Source organism: Cucurbita pepo, chromosome 9 (assembly GCF_057944985.1).
Source record: "Cucurbita pepo subsp. pepo isolate OVF chromosome 9, ASM5794498v1, whole genome shotgun sequence".
NCBI classification, from domain to species: Eukaryota; Viridiplantae; Streptophyta; class Magnoliopsida; order Cucurbitales; family Cucurbitaceae; genus Cucurbita; species Cucurbita pepo.
This window is the reverse complement of record NC_141806.1, coordinates 14,535,858-14,551,603: the sequence shown is the minus strand read 5'-3', so window position 1 is coordinate 14,551,603 and position 15,746 is coordinate 14,535,858. Positions and strand designations below refer to the sequence as shown.

At 40.4% G+C, this 15,746-nt stretch overlaps 4 protein-coding genes across 10 annotated transcripts; 3 read left to right on the top strand and 1 right to left on the bottom strand.

Moving 5' to 3' along the window:
• On the top strand, positions 1 to 4,526 carry LOC111801647 (squamosa promoter-binding-like protein 6). 5 transcript variants are annotated; one of them, XM_023685708.2, is made up of 5 exons: positions 1 to 1,441; positions 1,681 to 1,817; positions 3,068 to 3,676; positions 3,788 to 3,897; positions 4,140 to 4,297. In XM_023685708.2, the coding sequence occupies exons 1-5, from the start codon at positions 774 to 776 to the stop codon at positions 4,161 to 4,163; spliced, it is 1,548 nt and encodes a 515-aa protein (XP_023541476.2). In that variant the 5' UTR covers positions 1 to 773; the 3' UTR covers positions 4,164 to 4,297. The 5 variants fall into 5 exon arrangements, with proteins under 5 accessions (XP_023541476.2, XP_086983171.1, XP_086983170.1 ...); XM_087127045.1 differs by lacking the exon at positions 4,140 to 4,297 and adding an exon at positions 4,339 to 4,526 and having other exon boundaries at positions 2 to 1,441; XM_087127044.1 differs by having other exon boundaries at positions 3 to 195; positions 381 to 1,441; positions 3,068 to 3,897.
• A 270-nt stretch (positions 4,527 to 4,796) lies between these two features.
• On the bottom strand, positions 4,797 to 10,240 carry LOC111801648 (putative UDP-arabinopyranose mutase 2). Of its 2 annotated transcripts, none has more exons than XM_087127047.1 (4): positions 10,099 to 10,240; positions 5,745 to 5,995; positions 5,488 to 5,656; positions 4,797 to 5,368 (listed from the first exon to the last, which is right to left on the bottom strand). In XM_087127047.1, exons 1-4 carry the CDS (start codon positions 10,216 to 10,218, stop codon positions 5,027 to 5,029), a joined length of 882 nt encoding a protein of 293 aa, XP_086983173.1. In that variant the 5' UTR covers positions 10,219 to 10,240; the 3' UTR covers positions 4,797 to 5,026. The 2 variants fall into 2 exon arrangements, with proteins under 2 accessions (XP_086983173.1, XP_023541478.2); XM_023685710.2 differs by lacking the exon at positions 10,099 to 10,240 and adding an exon at positions 6,481 to 6,972.
• An 842-nt stretch (positions 10,241 to 11,082) lies between these two features.
• LOC111801965 (single-stranded DNA-binding protein, mitochondrial) lies at positions 11,083 to 12,186 on the top strand. Its single transcript, XM_023686215.2, has 4 exons — positions 11,083 to 11,421; positions 11,504 to 11,730; positions 11,824 to 11,924; positions 12,013 to 12,186. Exons 1-4 carry the CDS (start codon positions 11,149 to 11,151, stop codon positions 12,093 to 12,095), a joined length of 684 nt encoding a protein of 227 aa, XP_023541983.2. The 5' UTR covers positions 11,083 to 11,148; the 3' UTR covers positions 12,096 to 12,186.
• Positions 12,187 to 14,220: 2,034 nt separating this feature from the next.
• LOC111802367 (Cyclophilin-like peptidyl-prolyl cis-trans isomerase family protein) lies at positions 14,221 to 15,746 on the top strand. 2 transcript variants are annotated; one of them, XM_087127046.1, is made up of 3 exons: positions 14,221 to 14,598; positions 14,719 to 15,386; positions 15,474 to 15,746. In XM_087127046.1, the coding sequence occupies exons 1-3, from the start codon at positions 14,311 to 14,313 to the stop codon at positions 15,580 to 15,582; spliced, it is 1,065 nt and encodes a 354-aa protein (XP_086983172.1). In that variant the 5' UTR covers positions 14,221 to 14,310; the 3' UTR covers positions 15,583 to 15,746. The 2 variants fall into 2 exon arrangements, with proteins under 2 accessions (XP_086983172.1, XP_023542469.2); XM_023686701.2 differs by having other exon boundaries at positions 14,221 to 15,386.

The following is a 15,746-nucleotide window of genomic DNA, read 5'->3' as shown; positions in this document are numbered from 1 at the left end:
TTTTTAGATTCATAAAAGAAAACAACCCTTTTCATGTTCATCAGTAAGCGTCGCTGAGCAAACAGAAATATCTTCAAATTAGTAAAAAAGAAACCAACTTTGAAGTGGAAATCCAGGGTTTTTATACTAACCCTTCCCACAGTTCAGCGCCCATCCAAGGAGTTGTGCATGTGCCTGCATATTGCCATTGTTTTTGTACGCCCTTTAAGGACCTCTGCAAGCCCACAACCACCCTATTTCTCTTCGTTTCTCACATCATTTCCCATTTTGGGGCAATTTAAACTCCATTTTTCTTAAAGCTTTTTGTTTGTTTTTCTTTGAACCATGCTCTCATTTTCCGTCTCCCACTGTTTTTGCTCTAACTTCATTCTTTCACTCAGCTGAGCATCCCTGCTTGTCTCTCCACCTCTTCCATTCACGTGAAATTCAGACATTCGTTTGTCGTATTGTGCACTTCAGTTGTCTGTATTTGGATTCACTAAGAGGGGTTTCCAATCAAACCGACGGTTGCTTGAGGAGGATAATTTGGTGGCTTTATTTATTTATGCTGGAGGGAGGGGGGAAGGGGGGGGTGAGCTTCTGGGGATTATGCTGATTACTTTTGATGCCTCTGAATGTAACCTAGATTTTGTTTGTTAATGATGATTTGAAAACATTGAAACGAGTTGGGTATGTTGGGTTCGAAACGTTTAAAAGAAAGAAGATGCTGATTTGCCTGATTGTTCAGGTGGGTTTGTTTTGAAAGCTCTCATAAGCTCTGATCTTGCTGTAGAATGGAGTCGTGGAACTATGGTTCTCAAGGGAAGGGATTTTTGTCTGATGAGATGAATTCATCTACTAATTCACTTCTGAAAAGCAAATATTCTTTGTTGGGTTGGGAATTCAAGAACCCATGTAGTTTTGGGGACAATATACTTCTTTCAGGTGGTGCTCAGCATGTGGAGAACCAGAGCTTTGGGGAACTAGAATTTCCCTTAATGGTTGGGAAACAATTACCTGATGATTCTTTCAGTGATGTCCTGAATACCAAAATTGATGGAGGGAGAAGCTTGAATCTTGTTTTGCCCACCTCTCATCCACTTCCTGGAGAAGAGGAGTCCACTTCAAAGCTTTCTGGTTCTATTGTTGACTCCAACAATCGAGATTCGTCTCTTATTGATTTGAAGTTAGGCAGATTTATTGATACAGGGGATGCTCACAGTTTCAAGTACTCCAAGAGAGCTGCAATTTCATCTTCCACTGAGTCATCAACTTCTTATAAGAAAATGAGATCTCAAGGGGTGAATTTCCCGACTCCGTTTTGCCAAGTTTATGGGTGTAACAAGGATCTCAGCTCCTCTAAAGACTACCACAAGAGGCATAAGGTTTGTGAGGTTCATTCAAAGACTTCCAAAGTTATTGTGAATGGCATAGAACAGAGGTTTTGTCAGCAATGTAGCAGGTTGGTTATATTTTCACTCATTTTCTCACCTCAAATCATGATTCTGTTCTTCAACAGTCTTTTTGGTCTTTTTTGTGAAACCATAAGAGGGGAGTGAGCACTTTGCTTATCTTTGTTTCGACTGTGACTCTAGAAATTGCTCTTTTTCATTATGATGAGCTTATCATCAATCCAGACATATATTACCCTGTTTGAACCTGACTTGGGTACTTAGATTAAGGATTTGTTCTTACTTTCAGGTTTCATTTGCTTTCTGAATTTGATGATGGTAAACGCAGCTGTCGTAAACGACTTGCAGGCCACAATGAACGTAGAAGAAAGCCTCAAGTCAGTTTTCACTCAGGAAGGGCACAGAGGTTGCTTCAGCCATATAATGGTATTATAGCATATCTCATTTCATTTCTCCATATCCTCTAACCTTCCATCTTTCCATCTCACTATCTCTGACTCTCTCTCAAGATTTTTTTTTTCTTGTTTTATTTAATCTTGAAAGGGTTGGTTTGATCATTATTAGGCCATTCAATATTTTCATCTTCTTTTTTACACAATTTGTACTACGAAGCTCTCCAATATTATTTCCATCTTTAGAGAATGATTAAACTTCAAGGTTAGGCCGAGTTGAAATTGTAGAATTATGAACCTTTTAAGCTTTGATCCCTTCCTTTCAACCCTTCAAGTGAACCCTTTTTTGGGAAATGAGGAAGTGAATTAAATTGTGATAGTTCTGTTCTAACTGTCATTACTTGTTTATTGCTTCATTTGGATCGTACAAGCCAACAACCACATCTAAAAAGTGAAAGTGTTACAGCTGTTCATTGCTTCATTTGGATCGTAAGATGAATTTTGCCTTTATTTAGACGAGTAAGAACTTAATTACATCTGATACTGCCTCTTAGCAAGTTTTAATCAAGCTTTCATTTCATTTTATTTTGGGTACTCATCTTGTAGCATATCTGTGATGGTGAAAAATAGAATACATGGAAGATTACTTACTGGGTTTGTCAGGATCAAACTCTGAAAAAGATGGACTAGTCTTTAAGATTGTTTTTCTTAGAAATCATGCGTCCATTTGGTGAATACTAAACTCAGGGGTTATATTTTTAGTCCTGTTTCTGAATTGTCCTTTACCTTTTGATTTCAATGCAAACGTTGAAAACTGACATACTAACCATTTTGCTACTCTTCCTTCAGGCTTAATTGGCTGCCACTAGCATTTTAGTTGTTTTAAAGGTCCAAAAGTTTTACAGTATTTGAGAACCATATTAACTGTGTGGCAATATCTTAAATATTTCAAGTTGTTTGACACGAAAGTTCAAAGTCAAAGATTCCCGACAGCCATCCATCCTGAACATGTGCTTGCTTGATTGCTTGGCTGTTTTAATGTATTTAACATCTAGTTGAGCAGTTTCATTTGTTTGTTTTGGGTATTCTGTATGTATCTTTGAATCTGATTATGCTGTTTTTAGTATCTTTTAAAATCTTCATCAATATCACGGCTTTATCTTATATGCACTAAGCATACCAAATTCCTTTATATTTTCAATATAATGTGTTGTCTTTCGGCCCATGTTGTTATCTAGCCACTTCAACATTGTTAATGTTCACACTACTGATTGAAAATTTCAGGTAATGGAGACAGAAGATTTCAGGAGAAAGCATTGGGTGCAACTTCATTTATCTGCAAAGATATACTGTCTAGTGGTGTTTATTATCCAGAGAAGCTTGGAAAAAATGATTGGTGTAAGCGTATAAAAGTGGAGGGCAAGAATGATTATAATTCTATGTGTGCAACTTCAGTGGGGGACAGGCTTCTGAATATGAAATCTCCCTTGCTTCCCTATGATTTTGAAGTACAGATACCTTGTTTTCAAGGAAATGGAAGTAATGCAGCAGCTACAGAAAACATGTTATGCGACACAAGTTGCCAATATTCTCATAACGTGGGAGGCCTCCATATGGACACACACCCATTGTTCCACCACACTAACCTATCAAGCGAAAACTTTGGAGTTTATGATGCAGCATCAACCATCCAAGGAGTTTCTGGAAATCCGGATTATGGGTGTGCTCTCTCTCTTCTGTCATCACATTCACAAAATGCATCGACTCATCCATCCATAGTTCACGTGCCTCGTGCTTTCACCATGTCCGAGAGTAGATCGAATTACAGCATGAGTGAACTCTCTGAAAAGCTCATGGGAGTGAGCTCACAGGCTTCTTCAACTGGGATTTCAAGTAAGTTTGCCTCCGGGATGAGTGAAGCTCAAATGGTTCCCATAATGACCGGTGAAAGCAGTGATCATAGTGTCACCTTTCAGATCACTGATGGGGTTCTTCATGGATCAGGTTTGGGTAATGCCAAGGCTAATCTTTCCTATGAACACACTCCAACTATGGACTTGCTACAACTTTCATCACAGCTCCATCGAGTGGAACATCAAAGGCACTCCATGCAGGTAAATAAATAAGAACATATTTTTAGGATCTATATATCGACTCGAAAACAAAGCTAAGCACATCAAAAGGGTAGACTAGCAACCTTTTAGGTTTTCCTTTTAATGGCTTAAATAGAAAAGCAGTTCCATCAATGCAACTGGGAGAATGCTACAAGAAATCTGCTAAGATCAAAATTGCTAATTCTATGTTGTCGTGATTGTTTTGCCTGTAGCATGACACTGCTTCTTTATGACCAACTCAGGTCCATGGAGGACTTTGTAAGTGATCCGATGTTGCGTAGGAATTGTCTTTAGGTTCATGACTAAAAAGAGAGAATGTCTACCCCCACCCTTCTCTTCATGAAAATGAATTATGCAAGATTCCCAATTGAAGAAAAGAAATCTAAGCACTTGTTTTACTTTTCGCGTTTCGACTGAAATCGTACCCGTCTTCTAAAACAGGACTCTGTGTAGGAGACTTCATGAAGGCTGTGGAGGAGTTGAACCCATCAATCCTATGTCAATGGTACATTTTGTTAGTCGAGGAGAGAACAAACTGTTGTATAATCTTCCTGTCTCGTACCTCTAACCTTGTTTTCTTTCCTAGTTCGATTGTTTCTATAATACCAATGCTTTCGTCTTGGGACTAACTACTGAATCCCAAAAAAATGGTCGTAAAATTAAATTAGTTCGTACATTTGTGCTATTTAAGATGTCTCATTGCATATTCTGTTGCTTTCATCCTATCCATTTGGGAAAGAATCAATATTCTTGTCAAGAAGCAATCAATATATTACAACACACATACAAACCAAGTTCACAAAATGAAGGCCATTATAAAGTCAGCACTGCTTCAAAAGGGAAAGGTGAAGAAAACTTGATCTAAAAATGAGAAGAAAACCAAACAACAGAGACCAATCTCTAAGAAAATTAAATAATCATTTAGATTCTCCCTGCAACAATCTCAGTTTGAAATAGCTAAATGCTCAAAAAATCACAGAAATACATGAAATCATTTCCTTTTACTACTATGGCTAAAGCTCATTCTCTACCAATCCTCTGAGATTCCAAGCGAATGCTAAGCCGGTAACATTAGAAGGTAACATCAGTAAAAAGCTACCAAGAAGTATCGATTATCCAAATCCAATGCCTATTTCGAAGCACCATTTGGCAGATCGGCAGCTTTACTGCCTGATGGGTTCAGCTCATCCCATGCTTCAATCCAAGTGACCATGGCATCTGCAAGCTTGTCGAAGTATTCGTCGACGCCAGCAAGTTTTGCTTTAACTTGCTTCGAGAGTTCAATGTAGCATTCCTGCACCGTGGTGCATTCTTTTGGAAGTTTAACAGCTTGGAAAAATGGTATCAGTTCCTCTTGCCAGTAGATTCCCTTGTATTCCTTCTTCAGGTTTACAAATGGGTTGCTCGCTTTGCTGTGCCAAATGTAGGGCAGTCCCGTCTTCACTCCAAATCCTAGATGGTCGCATATTACCTAGTACACAAGATCCCACGCTCCAAATATGATCAGCTTCAATTGAGGTATTGCAAAACATGGGAAACAAGAATGAAAATGAAAGAGAATCAGCTGGTTATGGGGGGATGTCAACGTACCTTCATGCACCAACCAGCCCACATATCGTCGTAGCGTCCAATTGGCTGACCATCACCCATGAGACCGAAATACATTGCTGGGCCGATCAGCTCACGGTCAAATGCCAGATTCATACCACACATGGGGAAGAGGGTTGACTTTGGAATAGTCAAGACTGCATCAACATACCTAAGGGATAGCTAAAACAATCAGCTTATGATTAAAAAAAAAAACAAAAAAAAACACAAAACTCTAGTGTAATTCAATAAGTTCATACCTTGTATTTCTCTCAAGGGGCTTCACAAGCTGTGTGGGTGCATCGTAATCCGGGATGTTGAGCCACAGGCCATGAGACACTGCGGTAGCGACACCCTCCCGGAGACTAAATGGATATCCACGCACGAAGTCAGCACCCTCACGGTAGGGGTCGTACAAGGTATTGAAGAAGTTGGGTGTAGACGGGGTCAAGAGGTTCTTGATGTGCTGTTCAAGTGCATTGATGTTCTTGCCTGATGGATCCTTTGCAACCTGCAAGACGAACCCAAGAACACATCCTCAGATCCATAAGGAACGATCCAGCCACTGACAGAATATTAGCTCTAGCTATACGAGATCACTTGCTTGCCTAAATATGTAGCAGATCCATGAGTTTAGGCAACTACAATAGAAAATTCTAAAATGATTCCTGGTCTCGGGTGAGTTTCCGGACAGATCTACAACCGACGAGTGGAAAGCTTAGCTTTTTAAAGCATGCAAATCTGTAAACACGCCGCTAACATCATGCCCGAAGATGTTATAGCTAAACAAAGAGTTCAAAAATCCAATCATCTAAAATTCAACCAATCCCACTAAAACAGGGCAAGGCAAAACCAACATTCCAGGACGAACCATCTCTACACAGAGAACATTAAAAAACACCCCCAAATTCCACAATGCATATCCAAATCAGATCAGATCCAAAATCCCGAAACATGGCACAAAAATCCCAATTCAAGAGTGGGGGAAAAACTCACAAAGCAGTCATCATCTATGGTGTAGATATACTTCTTCTTGGAGACCATGTAACCAAAGCACCGGCAAGCAGAATCCTTAAAGGAAATGCAAGAAGCTTTCGGACCCAGAATCCGATTGATATCGTTGCGATTGTAGAGCTCGTAGTCAAAGCCCTCGGGGACCTTGATGACCTTGGAGGGGTCGCCGTCCTGAACAATGATGAGATGGTAAGGCTGGAAAAAGGGCCTCCACATCTCAAGAAAATCAAGGTTTCGGATAGTGGGTATGACGATATCGAGCTCATCTTTGAGCAGGGGAGTCGGAGAAACTTTGGAATCGGCCATTTGGGTCGGAATGTGGTACAGAGAGATGGAATGAAACGGGGAGATTAGAGGGTTTGAGCTCGAATTCGATGAGGGGTTGGGGGAGGGTTTTACACTGGAAGGGAAGAGGGGAGAGAGTCCAATTTATTGACCATCTGTTCTAGATTGTTAAAAGTAAACGCATGTTCCTTTGGCATCCGTTCTGTATACGTTCAAAAGTTGATTAAGTTGCAAATTTAATCTCGCAGTTTAAGAAGACTCTCAATAAAAGTATAGAACCTCCAATCACGCTCTCCCTCGCTATCTTATGCGTTTCCCGTTTTCATAACATTCCACAGCCTTGTTGACATTAAACTCTAATTGTTCTTTCAAAATTAGATAATAATAATAATGGAACTACCATATCCTTGCATCTTCACATTAAAAAATATCTAACTTTGTCTGTCACATGAAGCAACACTCAACCCTTGGATCACCAAACCTTGTGCTATGACTTTGAGAAGTATTTTAATTTTAAGTTTGAGGGAAAATTATTGTGTGCTATTATTAACATTATATATAATCTAAATGGATTTAAATTAAACTAAACATCACTTATCTAAATGGATTTAAATTATTTAAATTAAACTAAATATCACTTTTCATATGCGATGCTAATGTGTAATTTGGTAGGTTAGTGATTTAACCTTGCCAGTAGGAGTGTACATCAACTCGCTAACTCGAAAATCCAATCAAATCCAACCCAAGTTATAAGGGTTTGATTGAGTTTAAAAAGATTTCGAGTTTGGGTTGGGAATGAACCTCATCTAATTTTGGTTCAAAATTCAAATTATTTGGTCATCCGACCCAACCTAAAAAAGCCTTAAAAATAAATAAATAAAATAGGCCCATGTCCACACAGCCCAAGCCCATGAGTCTGCCCCTACTAATGGCACGTCAGCACTCTGCAGGCTGTCTCTCTAACTCTCTCTTTTCTTTCTCTTTGATCGTGAGTCGTCTTCGACCTGGAGAATAATGAGGTAATTGAAATGAAGTCTCACACACTCGCATCATAGTGTTTGTCTTCGTTGTTCAACTCCTCTCTACTCTCTTTGTGTGCCGTCGTTCGACATCTCAGTTCTTATCTCACTCTTGTCTCGTCTCTGTTTGTCGTCGAACATCGACGTCACTCGTCTCTTTATTTCTCCGTTGGACTATCTTCTTAGTTCCTTTTTCTCCACTCGACCTCATTTTTGTGTTTCTCGTCGGACGTCGTCGCTGACTGTCTCTCCATTTGGCGCTCCCTTCCACTTTCGTCGAACTTCTCTACTCTGTTTTCTCGTCAGACTTCTCCGCTCGACTCTAAGTTGTTTCATCACTACCCGAACCCAACCCAAAAATAGAGGATTTGGTTGACTTGTAAAAATTTTCGGGTTGGGTTTGATTACCAATCCAAGGAACCCGACTTTTAAATTAGTCTAAAAAAATCCTTCAACCCAACCTAATCGGACTATACACACTCGTACTTGCAATGCAATAAATTCTTGTGTTTGGTGGGTGGCATAGAAAATTGCAACTGTAGGAAGCTTGTCCTTCCAAGGTAAGAAGAAATGGATGGATGTAAAGTTGTGGAAGAGGAGGGTTGGTACAGTGAAATCACAGCAGATGGAGGGTGGAGATAGCAAAATGAAAGGGATTAGAATGAGTGAGTGAGATAGCAAAAAACAAAAAGGTCACCCACCCTCTCCATATATCCAAGAGATGGAAGGCAAAGAGGGTTGAGCAGTTTGGTTGGAGTTTGGGAGTGTACACAAAGGTATGATGGGGAAGGAGTTGAGACAAATGGGTAGGGCAAGAGCAAGGGCCAGGACCATGGAACACAAAAATAAGATTGATTTGAAGAGTGTGAGATATGTCCGGATACGGATGTATCCAACAACATGGGGGCTTTGTTTCTTAATTTTCTCAAAGGAACCTAGTGGAGGTATTGTTATTAATTGTTCTTCTTCACTTTCTGTTCCAAATCAATGTAAAACATACAATTATTCCTCGTCACTTTCTCTTCATTATTTCTTACCATGATCTTTCAGAGTCAGAGAAGCCCTAAACATGGAAGCAGAAGGAATATGGTTCAAATCTGAAGAGGATCTTTCAAAATCTGAAATTTGGGTTAACCAAATACCAACAAAAAAAAGGCAAATCTAGAGACATCCAAGAGGAAAAGAGGAAAAGAGGAAAAGATGAAAAGGTGTTGCCACCAAATTCAACCCATTTCCTCCGTTTGAGAAAAAAAAACAAAGATGAAAAGGAAACGGAAATCGAAGATAGCAAAACCTGATACAGATATTATACTCAAATCCTTAAATCTCAAACTCAGACAAAAATAAGAAGGAAGAGAGGAGAAGTTAAAAGGGTACCTGAAAATATAATGAAGATGGGGAGTGGTTTGAGAATGATGACGATGAAGTTCATACAATCCTTGACATGATAGGTGAAAAGGTAGGATGGATGAAGTGTGTGGCATTAGATAGCAGTTGAGAGCGGGACACGTTGTGGCAGAAGAGCAGCAAAGGGATATATGAGAACAATGGAAGAAACAACAAAATCTCTCAACCCTCATTTTGTATTAACCTTCTTAACACAACATTTATTGTAACACTCCAGAGCCTACAAAAACCCTCTCTCTCTCAACCTAACACACCAGACCCCAACCACTTTCCCTTCCCCACATCCCCACTTCATCAAAAATCCTTCCTTCCTTCCTTCCTTCCTTCCTTCCTTTTTTCAAATTAATGTATTTTATTTACAAATAAACTTTTGTGGAAGATATAAACAACAAATTCAAGGTCTGACCATCTAGATGAGATGACCACTAGACTCCAACTAATCAAATATTCAATTCACTTATAAATACCAAACCCTTCACTTCTCTACAACTATTTTCATTTCTATACAATATTCAAATTTCAATCATTTCCGATCTGACAACGATTTTATTTTATTTTATTTTATTTTATTTTATTTTTCTAAAAATCAAACATGTTTACCAATAATTTATTTATTTTCCAACACATTAAAAAAACCATGATCACATCTTCAGACTTGGTCGTGGCCTCATATTATTGATGCAATTCAAATAAAAAAAATAAAAAATAAACCTATGGTTTCAGTTGAACAGTGCAGAAGAATAAATATAAAGGCGAAACCACTGAGATGATACGGCATCGTGTTGTTTCTAGATATTCCAATTTCCAACCACGACCACCACCACCACTACTTTAGACTTGAACAATTATATAAATACATTCAATCAAAAAAAAAAAAACTTTCATTTACCTTCCCTTTCCGATTCCTTCCTTCAAGCATGGGCTTCAACACACCGGAGCGCCGCAGTTCCGTCCTGACGTCGCCGAGGCGAGTGGCGACGGCCATGCTCGTCTCTCTATCCACTCTCATGACGCGCTGTGCGAAACAAGCGTACAGAGCGTCGAAAAAGATTCAAACAAAATTGAAATCGAAGCGGTTTCTGAAGAACACGAAGACGAAGAAGAAGACGAAGAAGAAGAAGAACCGCGGCAGCGACGAAATGGAAGAGGAGTGGGGAGACGGGGGAGTATGGCAGAAGGCGATCTTGATGGGGGATAAGTGTGAGCCCTTGGATTTCTCGGGCGTAATTTATTACGATAGTTACGGGAAGCAGCTGGACGAAGTGCCTCCACGATCGCCACGTGCCAGTCCCTTGCCAGCCTTTCTTACAACCACTCACCGCCAGGTGTATTGAGTTAAACAGAGCATCATCACCCGGCGGTAAATTTCAAGTAGGTCAAGTAATGGTGTGATTGGTTTTCATTCTGTTTGTGTATAGTAGATTGAGTGTGAGTAATATTGATTGCGTGTAATTACGTTTCTGTTGCCCCCACCGAATTGTTGTATGAAATCTCACAAAATTAGAATGTTTTACTTTAATATATCCATTAGCGACTAAAAAGCATGGAAATTCTCATCGGAATCCTCTGTTTATTTATACTGTTAAACATCATCAGCAACACAAGATCAGTTCCATCCCTAAACAAACAAACAGGACGGGACCCCTTTCATTCATGGCCCATCAGGATCGAGAAAACGTTAATCCATTGCAACCAAATACAAGCACAGAAGCAGCTTTATATATATATATATATATATATATATATATATATATATATAAAAGTTAGTTTATTTATTTATGCAAATCCAAAGAGTTTCGTTTAGCCTTTAGGTCAATGTCAAGTGTGAACCTATAGGCGTCAGTGTCCGAACTCGAATCCCCTCAACTTTCACCACATGGGTTCTAGGGTTTAAGGCATTCCCTAAATTTCAGATTTTTCTTTCTCATTCACCAAGACCATGACCTCCTCCATGGCGGCTCTCTCATCAAGAACGCTCTGCCGCTCTTTGCTCCCCACTTCTAAACCTTCTCACATCCTTCCCCTGTCCAATTGCGCCAACAATCTTTTCGTCCGCTCCGTCTCAGACACCAGCGGCTCCAGTATTGATTCGGACACCGAATTAGACTCACACTCAGTACCTAATCGATCTTCTGCTTCACAATCGTCAACCCAGACGAGACCGGTCTATAATCGACCTCTCGAAAATGGCCTCGACGCTGGCATTTATAAGGTGGTACATTCATGTGTTGGGAATTTCGAATCCTCTGTTCTTTTGTTTTGATAACTAACTTTGTGTGTTTGGGCGAAGGAAGGCTATTCTGGTGGGTCAGGTGGGGCAAAGGCCATTGCAGAAGCAGCTGAAGAGTGGGAGAACGGTGACACTGTTATCAGTTGGGACGGGTGGCATTCGTAACAATCGGAGACCCTTGGCTAATGAGGAACCCAAAGAGTATGCAAATCGGTGCGCAGTTCAGTGGCACCGGGTTTCGATTTATCCTCTGAGACTGGGCGATGTTGCCATGAAGCACGTCGTACCTGGGTAAGCTTTTCAGTTTTCACCATTCATCAATCTATCTATCTGAGATACATGGAGCATGTCATAGAAATTGGTCCATATTTTGTGTGTTTTCAGTTCAATGTTGTATTTGGAGGGGAATTTGGAAACCAAAATTTTCAGTGATCCAACAACTGGTATTGTTCGACGTATTAGAGAAATTGCCATTCGTCGAAATGGTAAACCTCTGGTATTTTTGAAGTTTCTGGGTACGTAGGAGGGATTACTATGTTCTCCGTTGACAAAGTTTGGTTGTGATGTATGTAGGGCGCCTTGTATTTTTGGGCAAAGGAGGAAATGATGCTCAGCCGTCGACTCAATCAGAGTTCAAAGGTGTTGGCTATTACTAACAAATGTTGTTCCCAACTTTCTCATCTCAACCTTGGAATCTTATTGTTTTTCAATCATATAACAACTCAGTTATTACTTCTTTGATGATCATTGATGCTTGCCTGTATAGTTGCAGTGCTCATGTGCATAGCTCAACAATCTAGTAAATGCACAAGCCAAATGTATAATTACAATCGTGAAAACACAAACATAAGTGTTGGATGATGGAAGTCCCACATCGACTAATTTAGGGAATGATCATGGGTTTATAAGTGAGGAATGCTAACTCCATTGGTATGAGGCCTTTTGGGAAGCCCAAAGCAAAGCCATGAGAGCTTATGCTCAAAGTGGACAATATCATACCATTGTGGAGAGTCGTGTTCGTCTAACATGGTATCAGAGCCATGCCCTAAACTTAATCGTGCCATTCAATCTAACATGGTATCAGAGCCATGCCCTAAAACTTAGTCGTGCCAATAAATTGGTAAATCCTCAAATCCTCAAATATCGAACAAAGAACTCCTAAAGAAAAGGAGTCAAGCCCCTCCTCGAAGGCAGTCAAAAATGACTAAGACTCCAAAGGAGTCGAGCCTCGATTAAGGGGAGGCGCACTTTGTTCGAGGGGAGGTGTTGGATGATGGAAGTCCCACATCGACTAATTTAGGGAATGATCATGGGTTTATAAGTGAGGAATGCTAACTCCATTGGTATGAGGCCTTTTGGGAAGCCCAAAGCAAAGCCATGAGAGCTTATGCTCAAAGTGGACAATATCATACCATTGTGGAGAGTCGTGTTCGTCTAATAGATGAGAATATTATCATCAGCTCATCTTCTACGGCTACTGAGAAACTTCTTACACAGCTTCAGGATGATTTTGCCGTCAAGGATCTTGGTATTTTGAGTTATTTTCTTGGGATTGAGGTCCGCCATACTTCTAGTGGACTTATTCTGACACAACATAAATACATTCGAGATTTATTAGCCAGAACCAATATGCTCACCTCCAAAGGTGTGCCCACACCTATGCTTCCCAGTGAGAAGTTGTTATTGAATGGTGGTGAAAAGCTCTCACCTGAGGATACTACTCGCTATCGAAGTGTCGTTGGTGCTCTCCAATATTTGTCTCTGACACGTCCTGATATATCCTTCTGTGTCAACAGAGTGTGTCAGTTCATGTCTCTGAACCTACTTCATTTTTGGGACGACGCGTTTCTTACAGCCACATACCTCATCCCAAACTTGGAATCTTATTGTTTTTCAATCATATAACAACTCAGTTATTACTTCTTTGATGATCATTGATGCTTGCCTGTATAGTTTTGATAACTAACTTTGTGTGTTTGGGCGAAGGAAGGCTATTCTGGTGGGTCAGGTGGGGCAAAGGCCATTGCAGAAGCAGCTGAAGAGTGGGAGAACGGTGACACTGTTATCAGTTGGGACGGGTGGCATTCGTAACAATCGGAGACCCTTTTGGGAAGCCCAAAGCAAAGCCATGAGAGCTTATGCTCAAAGTGGACAATATCATACCATTGTGGAGAGTCGTGTTCGTCTAACATGGTATCAGAGCCATGCCCTAAACTTAATCGTGCCATTCAATCTAACATGGTATCAGAGCCATGCCCTAAAACTTAGTCGTGCCAATAAATTGGTAAATCCTCAAATCCTCAAATATCGAACAAAGAACTCCTAAAGAAAAGGAGTCAAGCCCCTCCTCGAAGGCAGTCAAAAATGACTAAGACTCCAAAGGAGTCGAGCCTCGATTAAGGGGAGGCTATTTCATTTACAATCGTGAAAACACAAACATAAGAAACATCTATTTCATTTACAATCGTGAAAACACAAAAATAAGAAACATCTATTTCATTTACCATCGTGAAAGCAAATAAGTAAATAAATAAATAATTATAAATTTATTAAAAAAAATCAAATAGTTATTAACGAAAAATATCTGGAGAAGATGAAAAAAGGAGAGTTTTTTTTTGGAAGCATCATAGATTCATAATATAACATAAAGGAAAGAGGTCCTCTACCTTCCGATTGCATTGGGGCCGTAGTTTGACCCACATTACTCTGTTATCAATATGCACTCTCTCGTGTGTGGTTATCTTTTCGTGTATTGCTTATCCACGAAATCCCCTACGCCGCCCCGAAAGGCTTACAAAGGCTGAAAGAATTGAAGCACTGAGATCACCAAACCAAACCAAACCCAGGAAGGAATACTCGGAATCTCAGGACATGTTGCGAATCCCCAAATTTCAACATCCCCCGAACAAGCTTCAACACCCTCCCACTCCTCCTCCTCCTCTTCAAACTCAAAACTTCCCCACGTCCCCAAATCTTCCATTCATCAACCAATGTTGCACAATCTCCCGCCGTAAGCTCACCGTTGGAAGCAATTCCCTCTTGCTTCTTCTCTTTGGCTCTCAGATTCTAGACCCTTTTTACAACTCCTCCAAAGCAGAGGCTGAAGAAAGCTTGGGTGAAAATGAGCTAGACCCTTTTTACAACTCCTCCAAAGCAGAGGCTGAAGAAAGCTTGGGTGAAAATGAGCTAGACCCTTTTTACAACTCCTCCAAAGCAGAGGCTGAAGAAAGCTTGGGTGAAAATGAGCTAGACCCTTTTTACAACTCCTCCAAAGCAGAGGCTGAAGAAAGCTTGGGTGAAAATGAGCAAGAATTACAGAGATCAGAGAGTTCCAACGATGTCCCTCCTCCTTGCACAGAAAAGAGCCCCACCAAGCGTGCATTTCTTGATATCTCCATTGATGGACAGCCTGCTGGTCGCATTATCATTGGCCTTTATGGCAATGACGCTCCTGCAGGAGTTGCTAGATTCAGTAACCTTGTGAGCGGAGCTGCAGGGGTTTCTTACAGAAGAAAAGACTTTGTGAAGATCACATCAAACTATGTTCAAAACAGTGGAGTGAGATCTTATGGTGTGGATGTTGAGCTTGCAAAGAGGACAGGGGGGAATGAGTTAGCATCCGAAACTCTTAAAGATGAATGGGCGAGTGTCAATGAGAAGTGCCCTGGTATTAAGAACTTGGCTGGAACTGTGGGAATCATTGTGAGAGACCCTTTGAAACCACCACCCAAGTTGAAGTTGGTAGCCCGGAAAGGGAAGCTGGAGGTGGATCAGGAAGAGGTCGGAACTGAACCGAATGGGACCGAGTTCACGATTTCTGTCAAGGATTCGCCAGAGCTGGACAATTCGACCCTGGTGATTGGAACAGTTTTGGAAGGGATGCAAGTTGCGGAAAGGATTGCTCAAGTGAAGACAGTGAAAGACAACACTACTTCTCCTTACTTCAGGTAAACTTCATATTTGCTAACATAAATTTATGGGTTTGGTATGAATGAAGTAGGACTTGATAGTGTGAGGTCTGGATTGATGAACAGGGTGGCAAAGCTAATAGGCGATAAGAGAGCTGTTGTTGCAGAAAGAGGCTTCAACCGCCCTTATTCAAAAGTGGTCGTCACAAACTGTGGGTTGCTAGAGCTAGAGTAATGACATGGTTGTCCTCCCAGTTTTGCCCTTTTCTAAATTCAACTATGCCCTTTATGAATGAATGAGGTATTCTATGTCATACCAAAAATTTGAAATATTATTATCTCATAGGCTCATAAAGTTGATTCATCGTATAATTTACGAGAGACGGATTATGTTTCAAA